Genomic DNA, 19273 nt, shown 5'->3' with positions numbered 1-19273 from the left:
TGATAAACAGGGAGAAAGACAGAATAGGGGTCAAGATCTTTAAACCAGTGAGGGGATTTCCTTATTTCTTCCCTTTATTTTAGGGCATGAAATAAAAAAAATCGGCTTAGATAAAGAAGAGGAGGAGAGACTAATGAACAGAAAATTCCAAAATGTGTATCAAACAGTGTACTATTGAAGTACCCACATACCGCACATAACAAATTCTAATTCCATGTCCTTGTTAACTGCTTGCTTTAAATTCAATTCCATCTTTCTGAAAGCACTTCTAGTAAATTTTTAGTAAAAATATCCCTGATGTGGTAGCACATACTCTAGAAAAAAATTTTTAGAACACCTTCCCACATCTTAATGAAAACACTGTTGCATGCGTTAAACCCACAGGTTCTGTAAAACAGCAAAGGTAAAAAAGGCAGAGTGACTTCTCATTCCTTCAGGTTTGAGACCATACAGAAGTTCAACACCTCAGTGGACTTGCTGGAAACTGTAATTAACTTCAAATTAATGCGGCAAGGTGCCAGATGAGCTATGGCCGTGGTATAAAAGGACTGACGGTCTGCTGGGTAGCAAGCAAATATGGATCAAAGCCCTAACTCGGCAAAGGGACACATCAAGGACAACATCTGAAGGTTAGGCACACACACAAGCATTTTGCTAAGCCTGGGCTGGACGGACATGGACAGTGAGGGAAAGACATATCAGACCTGACTGTAAAAGCCAGCCACTCTGTAGATCTTCACGTGCTGGATCCTGTCAGGTTTGCAGTTGTGCTGTTTACGTCATTGTATTTATTACCTTCGTGTTGAAAATCACGAACCCCGTTACATTACCCGAGGTGGAGAAAATGCCCCAGTGCACTTCATTAAGGTGAGACATGCCAGCTGCTGCAGTACTTGTTCTAGCCCAGCTGTCGAGATGATCACTGGGTGTAAGCAAGCACAGGCTGCACCGCCAATGGGGATGTTGGCGCCTGAGACTTACCTGTGGGGCAACTGTAGTAGGCGGCAGACTGTCCTGAGGGACAGCAGCTAGCAATGTCTTTCCTCTGGGTTTGCAAGGCCGGTGTGGCTCTGCAGATTGCCATAAACCAGCCCCGCTGCTGGGGCCTGGGGGTCATAAGACAGTATGTCTGGAAGAACCCGGGCAATGTCGCTTTCCCAGTTGCACCTTTCAGTGTTGTTTTAGTTTAGCCTGTATCTGAGGCTTAACTATAGCAGTTATTCTATCACCTGCCCAGCCAAGAAGAGGGATTGGGAAAAGGGAGGAGATATATGGATTGAAAACAAAACCAGATTCCCAGTTGCACCTTTCAGTGTTGTTTTAGTTTAGCCTGTATCTGAGGCTTAACTATAGCAGTTATTCTATCACCTGCCCAGCCAAGAAGAGGGATTGGGAAAAGGAGAGGAGATCCATGGATTGAAAACAAAACCAGATTTATTGAAACAGCCAAACTAATGCTAATGCCATATAAAGTACACAGTTATACTAAGCCCAGTAAACATATAGTGCTTACAAGAAACAGAAGAGCAGTCCTCAGGAGAAGGAAGAGGACCAGGATCACAAGAAGCCCTAGCAGGAGGGCCTCCCTCTCCTCACCAAACTTCTGCCTTTATAATGAGCCTGACTTTTATGGTGTGGGACACACCTGAGAGCCAGCTCAGGTCAGCTGCCCTGGCTGACTCCAAACTGCTGATGGCCTGCAGACCACGGCAGGCTGGTGATTCTGTCCCAGCAAAACCAGGACAAATGTGCACAGGCACCATCTCTAGCATAGCAGAACCTTACTGTTCTGCAAATGCAGGACAAAATAAATAGAAATGTGGTATAATAATAATGTCTACCAATGGAGAAACAAAACACTTGTTGCACTAGACCATCTGCAGGGGAGCAAAGGCCTTTCTGCAGAAGCTTTGCTGGACACAAAGAGTATCTTCAAGGACTCTCCACATGCTGTTAAGCATTTTGAGTTTTGTGTTTCTTTATTTACCGTAGCTTCTCTGTATGTGCAAGATGCGTTTTGCTGCTGGTCTTTTCCCATCTGCTGCAAGGTAACAAGAATGCTCGCAAAATCCAAAAGCACAAAAGCTACGTGGTGACACGCGTCTGGGTACAGTAGTTTTTATAAACTAAATGCATTTTCGTAGGTTGATAAAGAGACTAACACTGAGGAACTGGTTAACGAGAATGCAACCGTCCGACCCAAGGACAAAGCCAGCTGGAGCTCAAGACAGCGTCCCTTTGTCAGAAGCAGCATGATAGTGCGCTCGCAAACCTTCTCTCCAGGCGAGCGGAACCAATACATCTGTAGGGTAAGAGGAAAAACACTTGGAATGAAGAGTTATTAGCTGAAGAGCCATTTAACTTCTTGGGAATGATGCATTAATGACAGTGAGTCATGTACCAGTTTTCTCTGCAAGAGACAGAGCCTGTGCTTTCTCTCCGAGCGGAACCAATACATCTGTAGGGTAAGAGGAAAAACACTTGGAATGAAGAGTTATTAGCTGAAGAGCCATTTAACTTCTTGGGAATGATGCATTAATGACAGTGAGTCATGTACCAGTTTTCTCTGCAAGAGACAGAGCCTGTGCTTTCTCTCGATTCTCCTGATGCATAGTAAAATCGACTTTCAGCGGCGCTGCATACTCTTGCAAAACACCTTTACTACAGAAAAAACACATCCCATTGGAGATAAGTAACCCAGGTGCCTGTGCTGGCTGTCTGCAAAAAGTGCAACTACAGCTCTCATGCAGCAAAATAATCCGTTAAAACATGGAAGAGGGTTTGCTGTAAACTGCCATTGCATTACCGTGTTTTAATAATGTAACCATTTAAGGGCAGCAGGGTGGAAAGAGCTCAGTCATCAATTTTAAATCTCAGTTTGTTTCTCAACTGGTTTTAAACCTGGGTAGCCCAAATCCTGCTGTCGTTACATCTTTGATGTAATGTGTGAGCGCTGCCTAGGGGCTGAGTTTTAAACACAGCTTTGGCAACAAAGTTCTTCTGTTCCTCTAAATATATGGTAGGGTGGGAAAAAAAGAAAATTGTCAGTCCTGTTGCTGTTAAAGTAACTGTGAAAATCATGTGTTTAAAGATTTAAGCATGGTTTACCAGATTTATAGATTTTAATTACAGACACCCTAGAAAAGGCAGTTTATTCTGATCTTTAGTTTCTACAGGTTACTCAAACAAGTGTGACTTTTAAAAAAAGAAATACTTATGCTTTTATTTTTCTCCAGTTCAATTTATCATGTGGGAACACTGAAGTTGATCACTTCTCTGTGATCCTCATTGGCCTAAAAGAAAATAAAGATCCATAGTCAGTATCTACATACTTAAATAACTGTTTCATGTACCTTCCAGAATGAATCACTGCAGATCGTTTGGTAGCAATCTTTACATTAGTTGGATAGATTATTGGCTGAATTCAGAACTTAGCCTTCATCTTAATTCCTGTACACTGGAACTTAGTTGTACAGGCAAAAAAATAGAGACTTAGCTTACTGCCTGTGCAGGTCTGTGACGGGAAATAACCCTAGTTGCTCTGATAGTTTAGTTAGTATATACTCCTGAGGATTTGCATCTGGACGAGTGAGGGACTTTTGTAGCTTTGAACATTGATGCTGAGGGACATGGTTTAGGGACCCTGGCAGTCCAGGGTGAATGGTTGGATTCAGCGATCTTAAAGGTCTCTTCCAATCAAATGATTCTGTGATTCCTACGTACCTGCTGCCAGAAGCCAAAATCTAAAAAAACCATACCTCAAATAAACGCTTCTCTTTCTCATTGTGTGCGGTATTGCCTGGAAGCAAAGTACCCTAGGAGAACCCCGCATTTGCATAGATGCACCTTTTGCGGTTTTCAGAAATACTTGCAGTCCGCTGCTGGAGCTCGAGTGGGCACTCTAGCTGCATTCCATTTGGAGAGGGCTGAACAATGCAAGTCTCCCCGGTCCTAGTCCCCACCTTGCACTGCAAGTATCCAGCCTTGCTTGCTTTGTGGTGCCATTCTGGAGGAAAGCACCTGTTGAACGTGTTCTGGCTAACTCCAGCTGCTCTCTTTTCAGAAGAGACGGCCTAACTTTAAGGAAGTGCCTACTTCACATGATGTTACAGAAACCACAAAGATTTTTGAGGCCTGAAAGACGGACCCAAAGTCTGCTGGTGCCTTTGAAAATCTCTTGGACAGTGCTTAAAGAACATCAGTGATGATCACAACCTGTGCCTGTCCACGGGTGAGCTCCCAGTAGTGGCACCATATGAAAAGACATATTTGTCTCTTGAGAGATGTATTCATACTGCAAGAGGTCGTATTCCTCACCCCCAACTCCCAGTCAGTCCTGTGTAAGCGTGCTTTAGGGCTCTGGCTTTGGTTATTGAAAAGTTAGCAGAATGATTCTTTTTGTCTGTCCTTTTTTGAAGAGGTGAAATAAATATTCTGCAGATAAATGCTTCTGGTTCTCTGAAGGTTACCAACGTGCATGCTGATGCATCTAACAGGCTGCACTGATGTACGTGGAACTGATGCTCTGATTAAGAAGAAACTGCTCCTGAGCCATGGTGCATATTTTTGAGAAGCAGGAAGTGCTTCTGAAGGAAGCTTTAAGCACACCTGTGCTTCTCAGAAATAATACAAAAATACTGTTTGTTGGACACGTGCATGTCTACAGTGATTTACCTTTCCTGTAGTAAATTTGTTAAAAGCCTGCCCCGGGTAAATGAAATCCATAGTTTATAATCTGCAGCCAGACAGTGGTTTGGCAGTACTTAATAACCGTAGTTACCTTCCTTGCATTCCTAAAGAGTCTGTTATTCATTCAGTGAGATCAGTGGTTGTCTTGGTTTAGGAATAGAGTAGATACTTATTCTAGTTGAAAAAAACTTTTGCTTTATACTAAGAATGGCCTACATATATATATATATCAAAACTGATGTTTCCTGACTTGTTATATCAATACAGATCTATTTGTATATGAAGGTGCTTTACATCTTTGTTATGTATATTTTGACAGTTGAATCGAAGTGACAGCGACAGCTCAACACTAGCCAAAAAGTCTCTCTTTGTGAGAAATGCCACAGAACGGCGGAGCCTAAGAGTTAAGCGGGTATGTGCTATGTTACCTGGACATGGTTTAATACAAAGTATGGGGAGAGAAGGAATAACAAACATCCTAATATGCTGTATTTCAAGTATTTCAGCAAAAGGAATGCAAGTACCACATGTAGGCCTGTAGTTTCAGGTGGAAACCTCAACACAGTGGTCTCAGTCCTACATCTTCCCTGAGCAGCAAAGCTTATGTTCTAGTTGTGGCTGAAGCCAGCAGCAAGACACTGGTGCTCAGCATCGTGGCATTTACTGTTAAACTTTAGCCTGTTACTGTCAAAGGGATTTGCATTAAAGAACCTGAATATTACGAAGTGACCCAAGGTGGCTTATGTTGCCCAAAAGTCAATACACATCTGGAGAAAATTCTGGTGGAAATTTCAAGGATTCAAATGCCCTTTTAAAGGGGATTTACTTTTCTCGAAGCGTGAGTACCAAGAGGACTGAAGGCCGAGAGAGCAAGATGGTATTTTTCTTCCATGGAGTTCATTCTTGCATGAGTTGAGAGAGTTATATTTTAGTCTTGATTGTAACTGAAGAACACACTGCTGAGGAAGGGTCATTACCAGGTAGCAGGATTACATCTCGCATAAGAAACAAATACTGAATAGTCTGAGATGGCTTCTCCTGCCCAACTTACTCATGTAACAAGTCACTGCGAAAGGACAGTAAATGTGAAATACACCAAAGAAACGTATGTCTACAGAGTTCATACTGTGTTTACTTGGGCCTTGAAAAGGCAAATATTTATAAAAATAAATAAAGTAGTTGAAATCTATGGGGAAGTCAGTGTAGCGTTGGTCTGCTGGCATTGTGTCATCCTGGGGATCAGAATCACGTTTTTTTTGTTTTTAACCCATAAATATGTCATTGTACGCCTGCTTGAATTTGTTTTTAGCTAGTGACTGAAGACAATGACTCCAGAACGGATGAATTTTTTGACTTAGATCTCATCATAGCAGCTTTCTGCTAAAGAACAACTAAAATATATTTGAGCTTTTCTGACTGTATTATGTAAAAATCCCTACACTAGTCTCTCTAGATAATAATTTTTATTCTCCTGCCTCCCAAATGATTCAGCCTGTTTGCCAGCCAATCACGCGAAGAGCTACACAAGAGTGCCCCATACGCACTTCCCTTGACTTGGAGCTGGACCTCCAGGCATCACGCACAAGACAGAATCGACTGAATGATGAGCTTCAGGCCTTGCGGGATCTTAAACAAAAGCTTGAGGAAATGAAAGGTAGAGGAGAGACGGATCTTCCCCTGTGTGTGCTAGAGGATGAGCGATTCCAGAAACTCTTGAAACAAGCTGAAAAACAGGTATGAGCAGCATACAGATGCTGTGTGAGTGAGTATGCATATGCCCCTACCTTTTCTGTAAATTTGTTGAAGAGTTCAGTCTATCAAAGATTTTTACATAAGCTCATATTTGACCAATTACGTATTTCTTTACTAGTCAATACTACAGCATTTAAACCTAGAATTTGAGGTAGTATTTTCCTAGTGCCATCTAAATTTGCAGTTGTGGTTGGTGTAGTAAAATAGCAGTTACTTAAAAGTTAATTTAAAATTCTCGTGTCCCAGCCATACTTCTACAGACATGCAGATGCTTTTTGTCCTTCAGCGTCAGTTGATTGTCAGTCTGCACAGAACCTGCAGCCAAAGATGTTTGTAACACGTAGAGAGGGGCAACGACCGTTACTTGTAGTGGCATGGGCATGTGGGAAAGGCAGTACTTCCACTGTGGCTTATTTCCTTATGCAGGACATAGTCGTTTGAGTTTTGGCAAAGGAAAGCCAAATTCTCTTCTCTATGTGACGGTCTCTAAAACAATACAAGTCTACATGCACTAAGGTAATGGGATGCCCTCATGGATAATAGACAAGAAACAGGATAGAACGTGCGGAACAGTGACAAGTAGGAACATGGAAACTTCCAACAAGATTCATTGAAAATTTGGATGTTGTGGGGGTTTTGTTATGCTTTTGGGAGGCTGGTTGTTTTTTTAAATCACGAAGCTGATCATACACTGGAATAGAGGCCTAGAGATGTTGTTAGGGCAGGAAAAAACCCAACCAACCAAAAAAAGTCAACCAGCCTCCTCAGTTGGAGGTACTCGGAACCCAAATGGGTAAGACCCTGAGTACCCAGCTCTAGCTTCACCTGCTCTGAGCAGGAGGTTGGAGTAGGTGCCCTCTGTAGCCCCCTTCCCATTTATGTCAATCAATGTACATCAGTTTTCAATGAGGGGAGGTTGCTAGTGACATCCAGGAGAGATTTGTACTCTTTAGCTATTTATGGTTGATAGAGATCAGTGTTTTGATGACACCAAGTTATTCAGAGTAGTAAAAATGGAAAGCATTTCTAACAAGGTGCTGAGGAGCTGCTAGTATGTAAGCAGTAGTCATTGGTTTGGCTTTTTAAAAGCTAAATGTCAGTAAATAGCCTTGTGTAGAGGAGGGAAGGGATGATCCTAATATTTACACATACAAAGCTGAGCTGAATTAGATGTTAGGAGTGAGATACTCCAGATTGAAGAAAGACAAACATCTGCAAAAACATCACAATGATGAGCAGATGTCTAAAAGCACCTAAGAGAGGAATGACTCAGAAAAGAAGTTGGAACAAAACAAATCATTGTTTTGTGATATAAATAAATGTTATGGCTGTAACTTAAGCATTGTTCAGTTCTGGTTCCCCTTTTCACAGTGGAGAATGAAACTACAGAGGGTTGACAAGGGAGGAAACAGCTTCCACATTAGGAGTGGCTTCAGTAGCTACAACTGAAGTCTATCAATCATGAGTGGGGTAGTAGAGAGCAATTAATAATTGTCTTTTATTATACAGGAAGTAGAGAATTGAAGAGGTGGCAGGTTGAATGTAAGCAAACGCAGCACAACATTTTGAAACCATAAAAATCTTCTCCACAGAACTTTCAGTGTTGCAAGTTTGCATAGGTTCAAAAAGCATTTTGATAAATACATGGAAGAAAAGTCCATCAGAGCTCATTAACCATAATGACATCACCTACTTCAAGAAGTCCTTGACCATCAGATAGCTTCAGAAACCAAACTTCCCAGTGTGTTCTCCCAGCTCAGTGTTTATGCCCTGTGCGATCCTCTCTGTCTTCCTGTCTCTCTTTCCTTGGCATCTGCTCTTGGCTGTAGCTAGTTGAGTTCTAAAATGGCTATAAAATATGAGCAGAGTTTAGGCTGAGCATGGACAAGTGTCCTGAAATACCCTCGGGCAAAATGGGGTAAGACAGCGTGATGTTTAAACATGACACAATGTAACTATGGTTTTTTTACTGTTTGAATTCGTTGTATGAATTTGATCTTTCTGAGTTCTAACCCGTAAAAACAGTTGCTTATCTAAAAGCTAAATATAGCTAAATTTATTTAGAAGTTCATAGTTTATGAATGATGATGGATGCAGGATATAAATTACAATTTTTATTTGTTTATTTAAAACTACTCTCACTCTAAAGCTGTTCTCACTAGCACAGAGTATGCCTCTGCAACACTTAATATTATAAATCCTTTGGATTTGTGCTTTCTTATTTCAGCTGGCTCTTTCAAGGCAGCAGATAGGTTTGTCATATTTTATATCTCTGGGTGATCAGCACCATGACACATACTGGAATGAGAAATAAAGGTGGTAATATATGCTCCTAAAATACGTGCACGCTGCAGCACAGCATTTAAGTCCTTCTTTCCAAACTAAAAGGCAGAACAATGATCGCAGCCACTCCACCTCTTTGAAGAGTGCTTACAAAGTTTCTAGAAATATTTGTGCTTTAAAATCATCGCAGGCTTCCCCTGTGGAGCGAAACAACCCAGTTGCTGTCAGTGTTTTCTCTTGGGTTAGCAAAGCACAGCAGCCTAGAGAACATTGTCATAGATTATTTTTTAGATCCTGCAGGCATTATAATGGCACAGACTAATGCAGCAGCTGGAAGTGCCAGAGAAATTGAGAGAGTCTCAAGTGAAAAATGAAACTGCAGATGTAAGGGATGTTGAAAATCGGTGGCTGCTTGTGGGCACGCAGTTACTCTGCTTGAAGCCGAATACCCAGGCTCCATACCTTCTCTCCCCTTCCTGCCCCACCTTCCCCAGTACAGCAAGGATGTAAAGCCAACTAAGACCTGCGGATCAGAAAACAGTAGATAATTCTGTGCACTAGGAGCATTTTCTCTTGTTTAAATTGCACTTCTGTGAGAAATCACGCAGTATTTCAAAGTTGGAGTCTTAAATCCTCATAGTAGTAAGTTTTCAGACACCTAGAGTCCTCTGAAGTACTGCCTCTTTTTGTATGTCCAAAAAAAATCCTGTCAATATCTGTAAAAATCTTCTTTATTTCTTTTCAGTACATCTTCTGTGTAGAAGTCACCTGTAATTATGTCATTAATACCACAAATAGGTCCTTGTTTTGGTGTTTAGCACAGCTGACAGTTTTTCTTTAAATTGGCTTTCATTCTGCTATGCAAAAACCACTGAAGAACAAGATGGGAATTAGTGTTTCGGCTTTAATTTTGGTAGTGTTTCTGATTTGTTATCTCACACTTAAGCTAAGCGCAGATACAGAGATTCCTGTCTAGCAGTTATTTTGGGCAGATAGGTGCCAAATTTTTGCACTTACTGAATGTATGGCTAAAGTATTAGTGTGTTTTTTTTCTGTACTTTATGTAGCTGGAGGATTCACTATCTTTAGAACGAAACATGATGTTAATACAAACCTGGTCACGTACATGCCTTCTTGCATGCATATGCTTAGAGGCACTGGGCTGAAATCACAGTTTCTCGGAGAGCATTCTGAAAAAAGAAAAGAAGGAAAACATTGAAAAAGTTTGGACAGTATGAAAACAAAGAAGTCATCTGTGCTGTTAACCTGAAATGCTGTAGTCACAAGAATCTCATGTAGAGTTAGGGAAAAGATAAAATTAGAGAATTTTGAAATATTGTATGTTTAGTGCTTGACGGTAAATATTAACTAGGGGAGCTGATGAAACATATGGCCGGTTGTAGATTGCGAACTTATGTTCACTACTAATAAGTAAAACAATATTTATAGGTTAATTTCATTTTAAAGTCATAGCCAGTTCGAAGTTGGGGCCTGACGAAGTTAACAGAAGTACATGCTGACTGGATTTTGAGTAAGTTTTTGAAAGGATGGTGTTCAGTCATGTAAACTCTTTCATATAAAACACTGGAGTGCATTTCAACAGACAAAGAGTCCCGCTCTCCTGCTGGGAACAAATTCCTGTAAATATCCGGTATGAAACTGATAGTATGGACTAACTTTTTTGAATTAGTTGGTTTTGTTGTTTGGGAGTTTGCTGGGTTGAATTCAGAACTGGAGACATGAACTCCTAAGTTACAAACCAACTTTGAAGATTGCCCCTTCTGGCTTGAGCGTGTGTTTTCATCTGAGGTTACAGAACAGCATTTTCAAGTCTGAGTACCTAAAGTTAAGCATCAAAAATTAACCTCTAAAGAACTTTTAAAATTTTTTAGTAATGTGAACTGCTTCTATTCAGTGTTGATGGCTGGCAAATTTCAACATGCAGTAAATAACGTTTGTCTGGCAGTCCCTGCAGTCTAAAAATTAAGCTAAGTGTACACACAAGGTGGCATCGCCCATGCCATGCACCCCACACATGATGGGGATGATAATGCATGTGCTATAGGACTCATCTGCCTCTGAATGGTGGCCATTTGTCTAAGACATCCAGGTGACTGACCACCTAAAAAGACCTGCTGGGCATTCAGAAACCCTTGATAAAGTTTTTGAAAAAACAAAATGCAGCTCACAGTAGCAGTCTGTCGCCAGAACGGTGGATGGTGCAGCTGAGCTCATCCTCTTGATGCAGCAGTGCTCGGTAAAGACCTGTGTAACAGAGCCAGCTATGCTGAGGTACAGAAATACTGGAACATACTGGTGGGTACATAGCCGCTCTGCAATGGTCACATCAAGAAGGACCCTTGATCTCTTGTTATCACTGGTGTTCTGTTCGCTTGCCTTGGCTTTTACACCTCTACAATGCAAATGAAAGAAGTGAGTCTCACATGCAAAACAGGTGTCGTGTCATGATTAAAAGCACAAAAGTTCATGAATATTAACTTTGCTAACAAGGCCAACAACACTTGAAAGTGTATTTTGAGAGCACGCCTTCTCTAGTTTTTTGTGTCTGTCATTTTAGATTAGGCATGGCAACTTTCCTGAGAACTTTCATTAGGAAATAAAAGTATTTTATGTGGGAAAAGAATTGCTGTCTCCCGGTTCTAAAAGATTTGGATGGACATTTGCTCATGCGATTTTCGGTAATGTCTAACTATAGTCCTAAGAAATAATTCATCAAAATTCACAACGCCTAGTTAGACCCCTGTGATGGCATGAGATTTACTCCATTTTAGGAAAAGTTCTGTTATCTTATTTCATGCCCATGATTTAGGCCTGTGATTCATCTTTTGTCTTGCTGACCCTTTGTATAGAGATTTTCATAGAATCATTTAAGCTGGAAAAGACATTTAAGATCATGGAGTCCAGTTGTAAACCTAACACTGCTGAGTGTTTTGTCTGACACAGAATTTATTATTTCTTTGAAGTGAGTTGTTCATTATTAGCAAAACACAGTTATTTTTCCTGTTTACAGGCTGAACAGTCAAAAGAAGAACAGAAACAAGGTTTAAGTGCTGAGAAATTGATGAGGAAAGCTTCTAAGGATGTATGCCGATTACGGGAGCAGAGCCAGAAAGTGCCACTACAGGTGCAGTCATTCAGGTATGGCCTGGTCTGCTTTTCACACTATTTTTAACGTGGTGAAGTAACACAAATGACTTCTAAATATAATCAGACGTGCCCTATAATATTAGTCAAAAACCCACACGCCTTTGAATTGCAGGAAACATCAGATGTTTCTAACATAGCTCAAAGTTGGAGTTTCAGAGGACCGGGTCTCAATAGGTTGTGTGTGTGGCAGAGGTGTGGTGGTGAGCCAAGCAGACCTCGTGGCAAGCCTCATTGTGAGCACTGCCATGGCTCAGCTCACCCACAGGAGATTGACAGTGGGCTTTAAGTAACGGGATCTTTTCCCTTACTTAAGGTGCTTGAAGCAAATCACCCCCCAAGGAGAAGCAGAACAGTATAAACCTCATCAAGAACCTGACTAATCCCTACTTGTGCCTTGTTCAAGACTTACTATTCAAGAAACTATCTCCAAACCCTCCTCCTTTTTGTTTCCCTCCTCATTTTGATTGCAGAATCAGCAACTGGTCACATGAAACAATTAGTCAAGTGTACTGCTTAGCGTAAGCCAGAATGAACACTTTCTATCTCCAACCTTCATTTCTTAACTGGTCTAAATTCCTAAAAGGCTAGACAGTAAGTGACATGCTAGCAGCCCAAGGGCCACACTTCTATCTATAAATAAATACAGAACTGTTGATAGAAAAATGTAATTTTTGCTCTTCCACATGGAAACAGTACTGTGAGCTAAGTAATCTGTTCTGTCACTAACACGTGTTTTTAAAGTTTGATTTCTGGATTCCTTATAGGAAGTTTAAGTCAGCAGCTAATAAGCATGAGGATTTACCTCCTCTTTTAACACAGTCTATTGTGAGCAGTTTGAGAATTCTGTAAGCAAATAGGAGCCTGTGAGGCACGTACTGCAAACCATAAGTGTAAGTGATGCAGAATCCAAGTAAGAGACAAAAGGAGTTCCTCAGCAGAGAAGCGTTACAGCTGAGCTATTTATCTTCAGTATGAAATTCAGAACAACTTCAAACAGCTTTCACTTTCTGTGCAAGTCTTGAGAGAGTTTTGGTCAGTGCTGGTCGCTTAAAAGTCATTGACAAACGGACTGCTGCCCAAATGTACAGGAACACGTAACTGTGCTCAAGACACCATTCCCCTGCAAGAAGGGCACGGTAATGCTCCATTCTCCTCTATCTTCTAATCTCCACACAGCTAGCTGAGGAGTCCAGTTTACATAGTTGTTTTTGCTCTGAGCTACTGCTTTTGATAGGCACTCAAGCTTCACCAGTGGAAAACATGGTTTAGTTGACTGGACGAATGGTTACCTCCCAAGGCTGACTCGTATGTCTCTGCTAGTTGGACTGGTCACAGTGCTGTGGCCTGACAGACTAATCACACAGAGTCATTTTTGAGGCGCAAGGAGAATGACTCTTCTGAGCTTTAATTTTTAAACTCCCAATACTTATCATCTGCTTTCTAGACTGCTGGCAGACAAGCTTGTGTACACTTGTTATGCTTCAGTAATTCCTCGGTTCATAGGAGACAGAAGTGGTAACAGGACAGGGAAAGCAACTAGAGACAATTCTGCTTCTCTGAGCCTTGCCCACACCCAGTCATTTTATTATTTCCTCTCCTCCCTTTTCCTGAGTCAGGATAAAATATTTTATTTTGCCTTTTTGTCCTCCCTCTGAAATGTCTTCACAGGAAGTTCAGTAACTAGATCAGTATTTCAGTCTCATCATTGCAGTTATTAATGAAATACTGATTTTTTTTTTTTCCTTTTTCAAAATTGGAGCTGCTTTTTACGTAAATCTGCTGAAGAAGGGAATTGCATCAGAACTCCACGTTTGTTGTAAATAAATTCACCAGGTCTTTTCTTCACTGTGTATTTTCCAAACCTATATTTTTAAGAATGACACTGTAACATTAGTAGCTGTACAGCAGGTGACGTTGGAGTCATGCCATAAATAGTAAAATAATCACTTGGTTTCTGTTCTGATTTCAGGGAGAAGATCGCATACTTCACAAGAGCAAAGATCAGTATACCAGCCCTTCCAGCTGATGATGTGTAATTACGCCTTTTCACTGGAGTGTTTTTCCACTTGTTCATCTCTTTTCAGATGAATTTGGTAGTTCCCGTGACCTGCTTTCAAAGATCTTCTATTTTACATTCACTATCGATATGTTTATTTGTAAAATACAGTGAATTGAATTGTGGCATGCTGAAAAAATGGCAAAAAAACCCAAGAACCGGGAAACCAAAGTCGATTAATTTTGGGATACTGATGCTGATTTTGTACAGTTTGTACGTATTGCATGTGTGTTTTTATTTTGTAAAGGTGGAACAAAGAAACAAAGGCAGTACTGAGCGTGTATCCTGTTGAACTGCACTGTGTTGAGAAATATTACGTTCAACAGAAGATTGTTTATCTTTTCACTATTTTCCTGTGAGCAGACTGTGAAGATGGCTGTTTTGCCATGCAATATTTTTATACAAGAGTGTGACTTTTATAGTTTGAAGTTAACCACAAGCATTAAGCTCCTTTCCAAAACATTGAGGCTGCCTCGCAACAGCTGCTAATTAGATTCATTGCCCACATTGGAATTTTGTTTCTGAAAACATTTTTTTCTGTTTTTGTTTTTTAATGCTTTGTAGGAAGAGACAGAGTTCAGACTTCATTTTTGTGAATGTACATTACCGTAACCTGAACTAAAAAGTTTCTTGCATCGGAGGGAGGGTGAGACAGGCAAGGCATTCATACTACGGAGACTACCAAAAGGGGCAGCTACTTTCTGAACTGGAAGCTGAATCAAATTCACAATACCAATGCTCAAATCAGAATAGTTCCCTCCACCGTACACCTGAAAAACGAGAGTTCCTCTATGTCAATCTTTTGTCCCAGAGGCTGTCTCATTGCCAAACAGAAATACCTAAAAGCATTTGTTAGGTTCACAAACACAAAAATGTTTCGTTAAAGTATTCGTACCAGCAGAAAAATGTCACATTCAAACTCAGTTTTCACAAGTTTTCCTGGTAAGGTAAACCCAAACCCTTTCTGAAAAAGAGCAGCTCCTGACTAGAAGTCTTCACCTGTTTTGGTACAATAATTAACGTTTTTAAAAATATACAGTTGACCCTGTATGCAGTTGAGGGTGCACAGGTTTAATAAATAGCTGTGAAAGGCAGGTTTCAAGTGTGTCTTACGTGAAGCAGCAGCAGCAGCCTGCACACATTCTGCTACAAGTCCACAACACTGGAGGTAAGTGTTGAAGCAGCTCTGTTGTGGTAAAGCCGTTGGGAGTCTCACCTTCTGTGGGTACTGTGTAAGTAGGTGGATGTTGCAGAATACAGAATTACTTCATTTTCTACTTAATATGTTGCACTCTGATGTATTTAATTCACTGGCTAAAGTTTTCTTCCCCAAGCAACAAGCCACGTATGCACGGACTTCATCTTTCAAAAAGGCTTTAATTACTTGGTGAGAAAATGGAAGCGAATATAACCACAATATGGTAGCAGCCGTCTTAAATTCAAAGTGACAATTCTGTGACGAGAGGTCTGTGTAACACCCAAGGCGGGGTTCTTATGCACAAATACATCAGTTCACTTAACTGCATAGCCAAACGTGCTAGTCTGGGCCAGATGACTGACTGAACGTCCTTTATAAATGCCCTATTTTTTTTTTTTGTTTCTTGGGTTCGAGGTAACGTTCATGTTTGAAAGGTCAATTTAAAAAAAAACAAAACACACACAAATCTGGAATTATTTAATGCCGAGGTGAAATGAAGGTTGACAGTTTCAACTTCTCAGTTATATAAGTTGTTTGTAGAATGATGTTTTAGAGGTGTACTTTATGATTTTTCTTTTATTTATTTACAGTCTTATTTATGTTCTGTTCAATATAGTTCAGTTCTGGCCATAAAAATATTTGACATTAAGGATGCTATTGTGAAATGTATGTAGAGCTGTCTAAATTCTTGCCAGATTAGCTGTTTCTCCTCACATGTTGAATAATTTAAAAAAAAAAAATCCATTATTGTCTGATTTGTGAGCATGAGGTGAGGTCAAAATGTAAGTATTGCTGGCTTTAGCTTGCAAAACGCATTTAAAAATGAGACACTTAAACATATTCATGCTTCTCGTTTTCCAGACTGGGAGAGTTGAATGTATTTGTAGTCAGCTTTTAACAATTCTGGGTTTGGAGTTTTGGGGGGTTTTTTACTAATTCAGATTATTCACACTTGTATAGAATAAGCTAAAATACATATAAATAAACCCCATCAATTTAAAATTTTAAATATGATGCTTGATGTTGAATTTACTCTGCACAGCAGGGTGTAACGAATGTAATTAGTTCTGTTTCCAGGTACCAATGTCACTGCAGTTGCATATATCAAAATTAAATATTACTGGTACAAGAATATTTAGCCAAATGAGCAAAGTTTAGCAGAAATTGTAATAGGACACAAATAAAATAATTCTGAGGGCTTTTTTTTTTTTACTATTGTATTAAATATCAAATGCTCAGGACTGAACTAAATATTTAATCAGGTTGTATTCTGAATGTGTTTCTGTTCTAATTTTGTCTATAAGAGTACGCAAGTACATCACATAGATTAACTTGTCTCTGCACTTTCCATGTGTTTCAATGATTGGAAAATACATTTTTTTAACAAAGCTCTTCTCCAGACCAGTGTTTTATTTAATTCTTTTATTGCTGTTCTATGTCTTTATGTGCTCTTTGCGAAAACAGAAGGCTGTTACAGCTTTGTCAGTGTGAAATCATTGCAATGTATAGGAAGTTCACATCAATCACTGACATGCTTTAGGGTAAGTTATGTAGAAATGAATATGAAGAACGAACTTCAAGTACACGAATCAGTTAAGTGAAAACTGCAGTAGCAAGGAACTTAGTCGACTCTCCACTGGCCAACGTCTCATTATGACTCAGAAATACCGGCTTTCTTAGGCAGAGAGATCGTGCAGGTGTACATCCAGCCTTTCTCTCTCTCTCTCTCACACACACATACACGCATGATGGAGAATCTTGTATTACATGACATTATGCTTATTACATGACATTCAGCTTAGTGTAATTGATACAGGTCCAGGGAACTTCGCCTAAGCTACTGGCGTTTTGAAATGCTTGTTGAACTGGCACTACAAGGTTTTTCAGGCTTAATGTCTTTTTTACAATAGTAGTATTATTTTGTTTAAAGCAGCCCCCGTAGGTGTTCTGCTATTTAAAATATGGTCGAGTCTCCATGCATGCCTAGAGATTAAAAATTTTGTACTCATCCTAAAAAAAAATCCCAAACAAACTACAAAACGTCAGCAATTGATCAGATTTTGGAAAAATACAGTGGCGACTTACTTTAATCTCCATAGCTCATCAGTTAATGTAATTAAAATTGAACGTAAGTAGTGATTAAAGGGGACTGCTTAGTAAGAAACAATCTTGTAAACAAGTAACCTGTCTGTTCAGCAGACCTTTCTCACAGTAACCCAAGAGTAAGAAATCTGAAAATGTGGTATCTACCCTTTTAAAAGTCTTCCATTTCCAGTTTCCAGATGTCGATGGGCATCTTGCATATCTGCTATTGCATACTGCATCATTGATGGTCAGATGATAAGCAGATTGTGCAGAAGAGTGGAGATCCCCCCTAGAATTATAAAAAAATCACCAAACCAACCACTGAATGGTTGAAACATCCCTGGTTTCCCATCTGGGCACAGTCTCTGGCATGTTTTCAGCCCAAAATTCCTGGATTATAATACGGGCAGCCCAAGAGGAGGGAACAGGCTGGAGCCCCAGGCACCCACAAGCATATTCCTCCAAGAATTAACAGCTGGTTCTTTAGCTTCTGCACTGTATTCTCCATCTTTAGGCAGTCCAAACCAAGCGCAGGGATCACAAGGCTCAGCAGCCCTAATCCATGTGATGCAGACACTAAAATCCTGGAAATGCAAAGCTAGGAAAGAGTCAAATAAAATCTTTACAGTGTGTTCCTCCTGTGTCTGGGACTGTACAGGTTTGCCAGAGTCCCATGGTCCAAAGCTCTAGTACATTTAAGTCTAAGCTGAGATTTTTTCCAGTCATGTAAACAGTTACCAGACAAGACTAGTACAGACAATCGAAATCCGGCTAACTGCAGCCTGTGCCTGTGGACCAAGTCCATTTCTAGCAGTCACAGAAGCTCTCACCCGCCTGTCTTCACAGACACTGTTCTGCTCAATTCTTGGACATACCGATGATAAAAGTTAAAACTGCTTTATAAAGCATGAAATCCTCCTCCTGCTTTGTGTTGTCTGGTTCTGCCTTTGTGTGCAGTGTTTGGGGGATAGGGAGTTAGTTAGTATGGTAAACCAGTAGCTGAAGGGTGTGGCCACAGCTGGGCTCACCTTTCATAAATTTTGGTTTGGTTTTTCTAAGAAAAGCAGATATTTTGCTTTCCATCAATCTGCTGAAGCATTACAGCAGTTCTGCTAGTTTTGGCATCTCAGCGTTTGTTTTTAAATTAAGTTTTAGTACCACATTGATACACTTCCATTTACAGCAAACGATACTGTCTGCTCTGTGGCCAGTTAAATACCAGTTGTTTAAAGTCAAATGTTACACGTTCCAAATGTTGCTGTAAGTGAAGGGAGCCTAAAGAGCCTTTGATGAGATGCATAATGCCTCAGTACTTTGTAGTGGAAGAAGATTGTCTAAGTATTTTTTTAAAGTAGCATTCCTCAGCCTATTTTAGGTTCATAAAGTATGCAGGTGCTGCTTAGAATAACTTGTGTGGGCAACTTAATGTGCTGGGCTGGGAAAAAACAACTTGTTTAGTATGAAGCCCCCACCCCGTAACACCCCATGCACAAAAAGACATCAGCAAAGCTTGCTAGAATTGCAGACACCTACAGTTTTCTTAGCAGTGCAGTTTCCAAGTACACAAAAAAGCAATTTGATGCAATCCCTGTATTCAGGCTGTTCAGGATGTGAAAACTTTCAAGTTCGTACATCACTGCGTTAGGCGAGTAGAAAATCGCAACGGGGTGGGGGTCAAGCTTTGAGGCTCTTTTAATCGGCTGCGTATGAAAAAGAAACATACTTTGGGGAAAAGCCAAGCTGCAAAGGAACATGCATATTCATTTTCATGATTTTACCGTGCAGCTGAGTAAGCAAAAGCACCTTTTCTGCGCTGTCTATGAAAACTTCAGCACTCTGCTGTGAAACACAATTTCAAACAGTTCTGCAGGTGAGAAAACACACGATCTTCCAGTACCAGTTATGGAGAAGACAGACATAAGTTTAGAAAACCAGCTAGGTAACAAAGAGTCCTTTGAATTATGACTGGAACAAGCTTCTGGCTCGCACTAGCGTTTGAAAAAGATAGGGCAGTATTTCTGTTCTGCTTAAAACCTTCAATT

The 19273-nt window shown here is 40.3% G+C and overlaps 1 protein-coding gene and 1 pseudogene across 1 annotated transcript in view; one reads left to right on the top strand and one right to left on the bottom strand.

The window, feature by feature from the left end:
- The window catches only part of WWC2 (WW and C2 domain containing 2), a 64306-nt gene extending 50217 nt beyond the window's left edge, over positions 1 to 14089 (top strand). The window contains exons 18-22 of the mRNA XM_010132331.1: positions 2145 to 2309; positions 5009 to 5101; positions 6181 to 6423; positions 11756 to 11883; positions 13862 to 14089. Of these exons, the coding sequence (XP_010130633.1) occupies positions 2145 to 2309; positions 5009 to 5101; positions 6181 to 6423; positions 11756 to 11883; positions 13862 to 13928 (696 nt within the window). The 3' untranslated portion in view covers positions 13929 to 14089. The remainder of the gene's footprint in view (positions 1 to 2144; positions 2310 to 5008; positions 5102 to 6180; positions 6424 to 11755; positions 11884 to 13861) is intronic.
- Positions 14090 to 17392: 3303 nt separating this feature from the next.
- On the bottom strand, positions 17393 to 18036 carry LOC104490088 (annotated as a pseudogene).
- Between the last annotated feature and the right edge of the window lie 1237 nt (positions 18037 to 19273).

Source organism: Buceros rhinoceros, unplaced genomic scaffold (assembly GCF_000710305.1).
Source record: "Buceros rhinoceros silvestris isolate BGI_N320 unplaced genomic scaffold, ASM71030v1 scaffold2783, whole genome shotgun sequence".
NCBI lineage: Eukaryota > Metazoa > Chordata > Aves > Bucerotiformes > Bucerotidae > Buceros > Buceros rhinoceros.
This window is presented reverse-complemented; position numbering and strand designations above follow the sequence as displayed.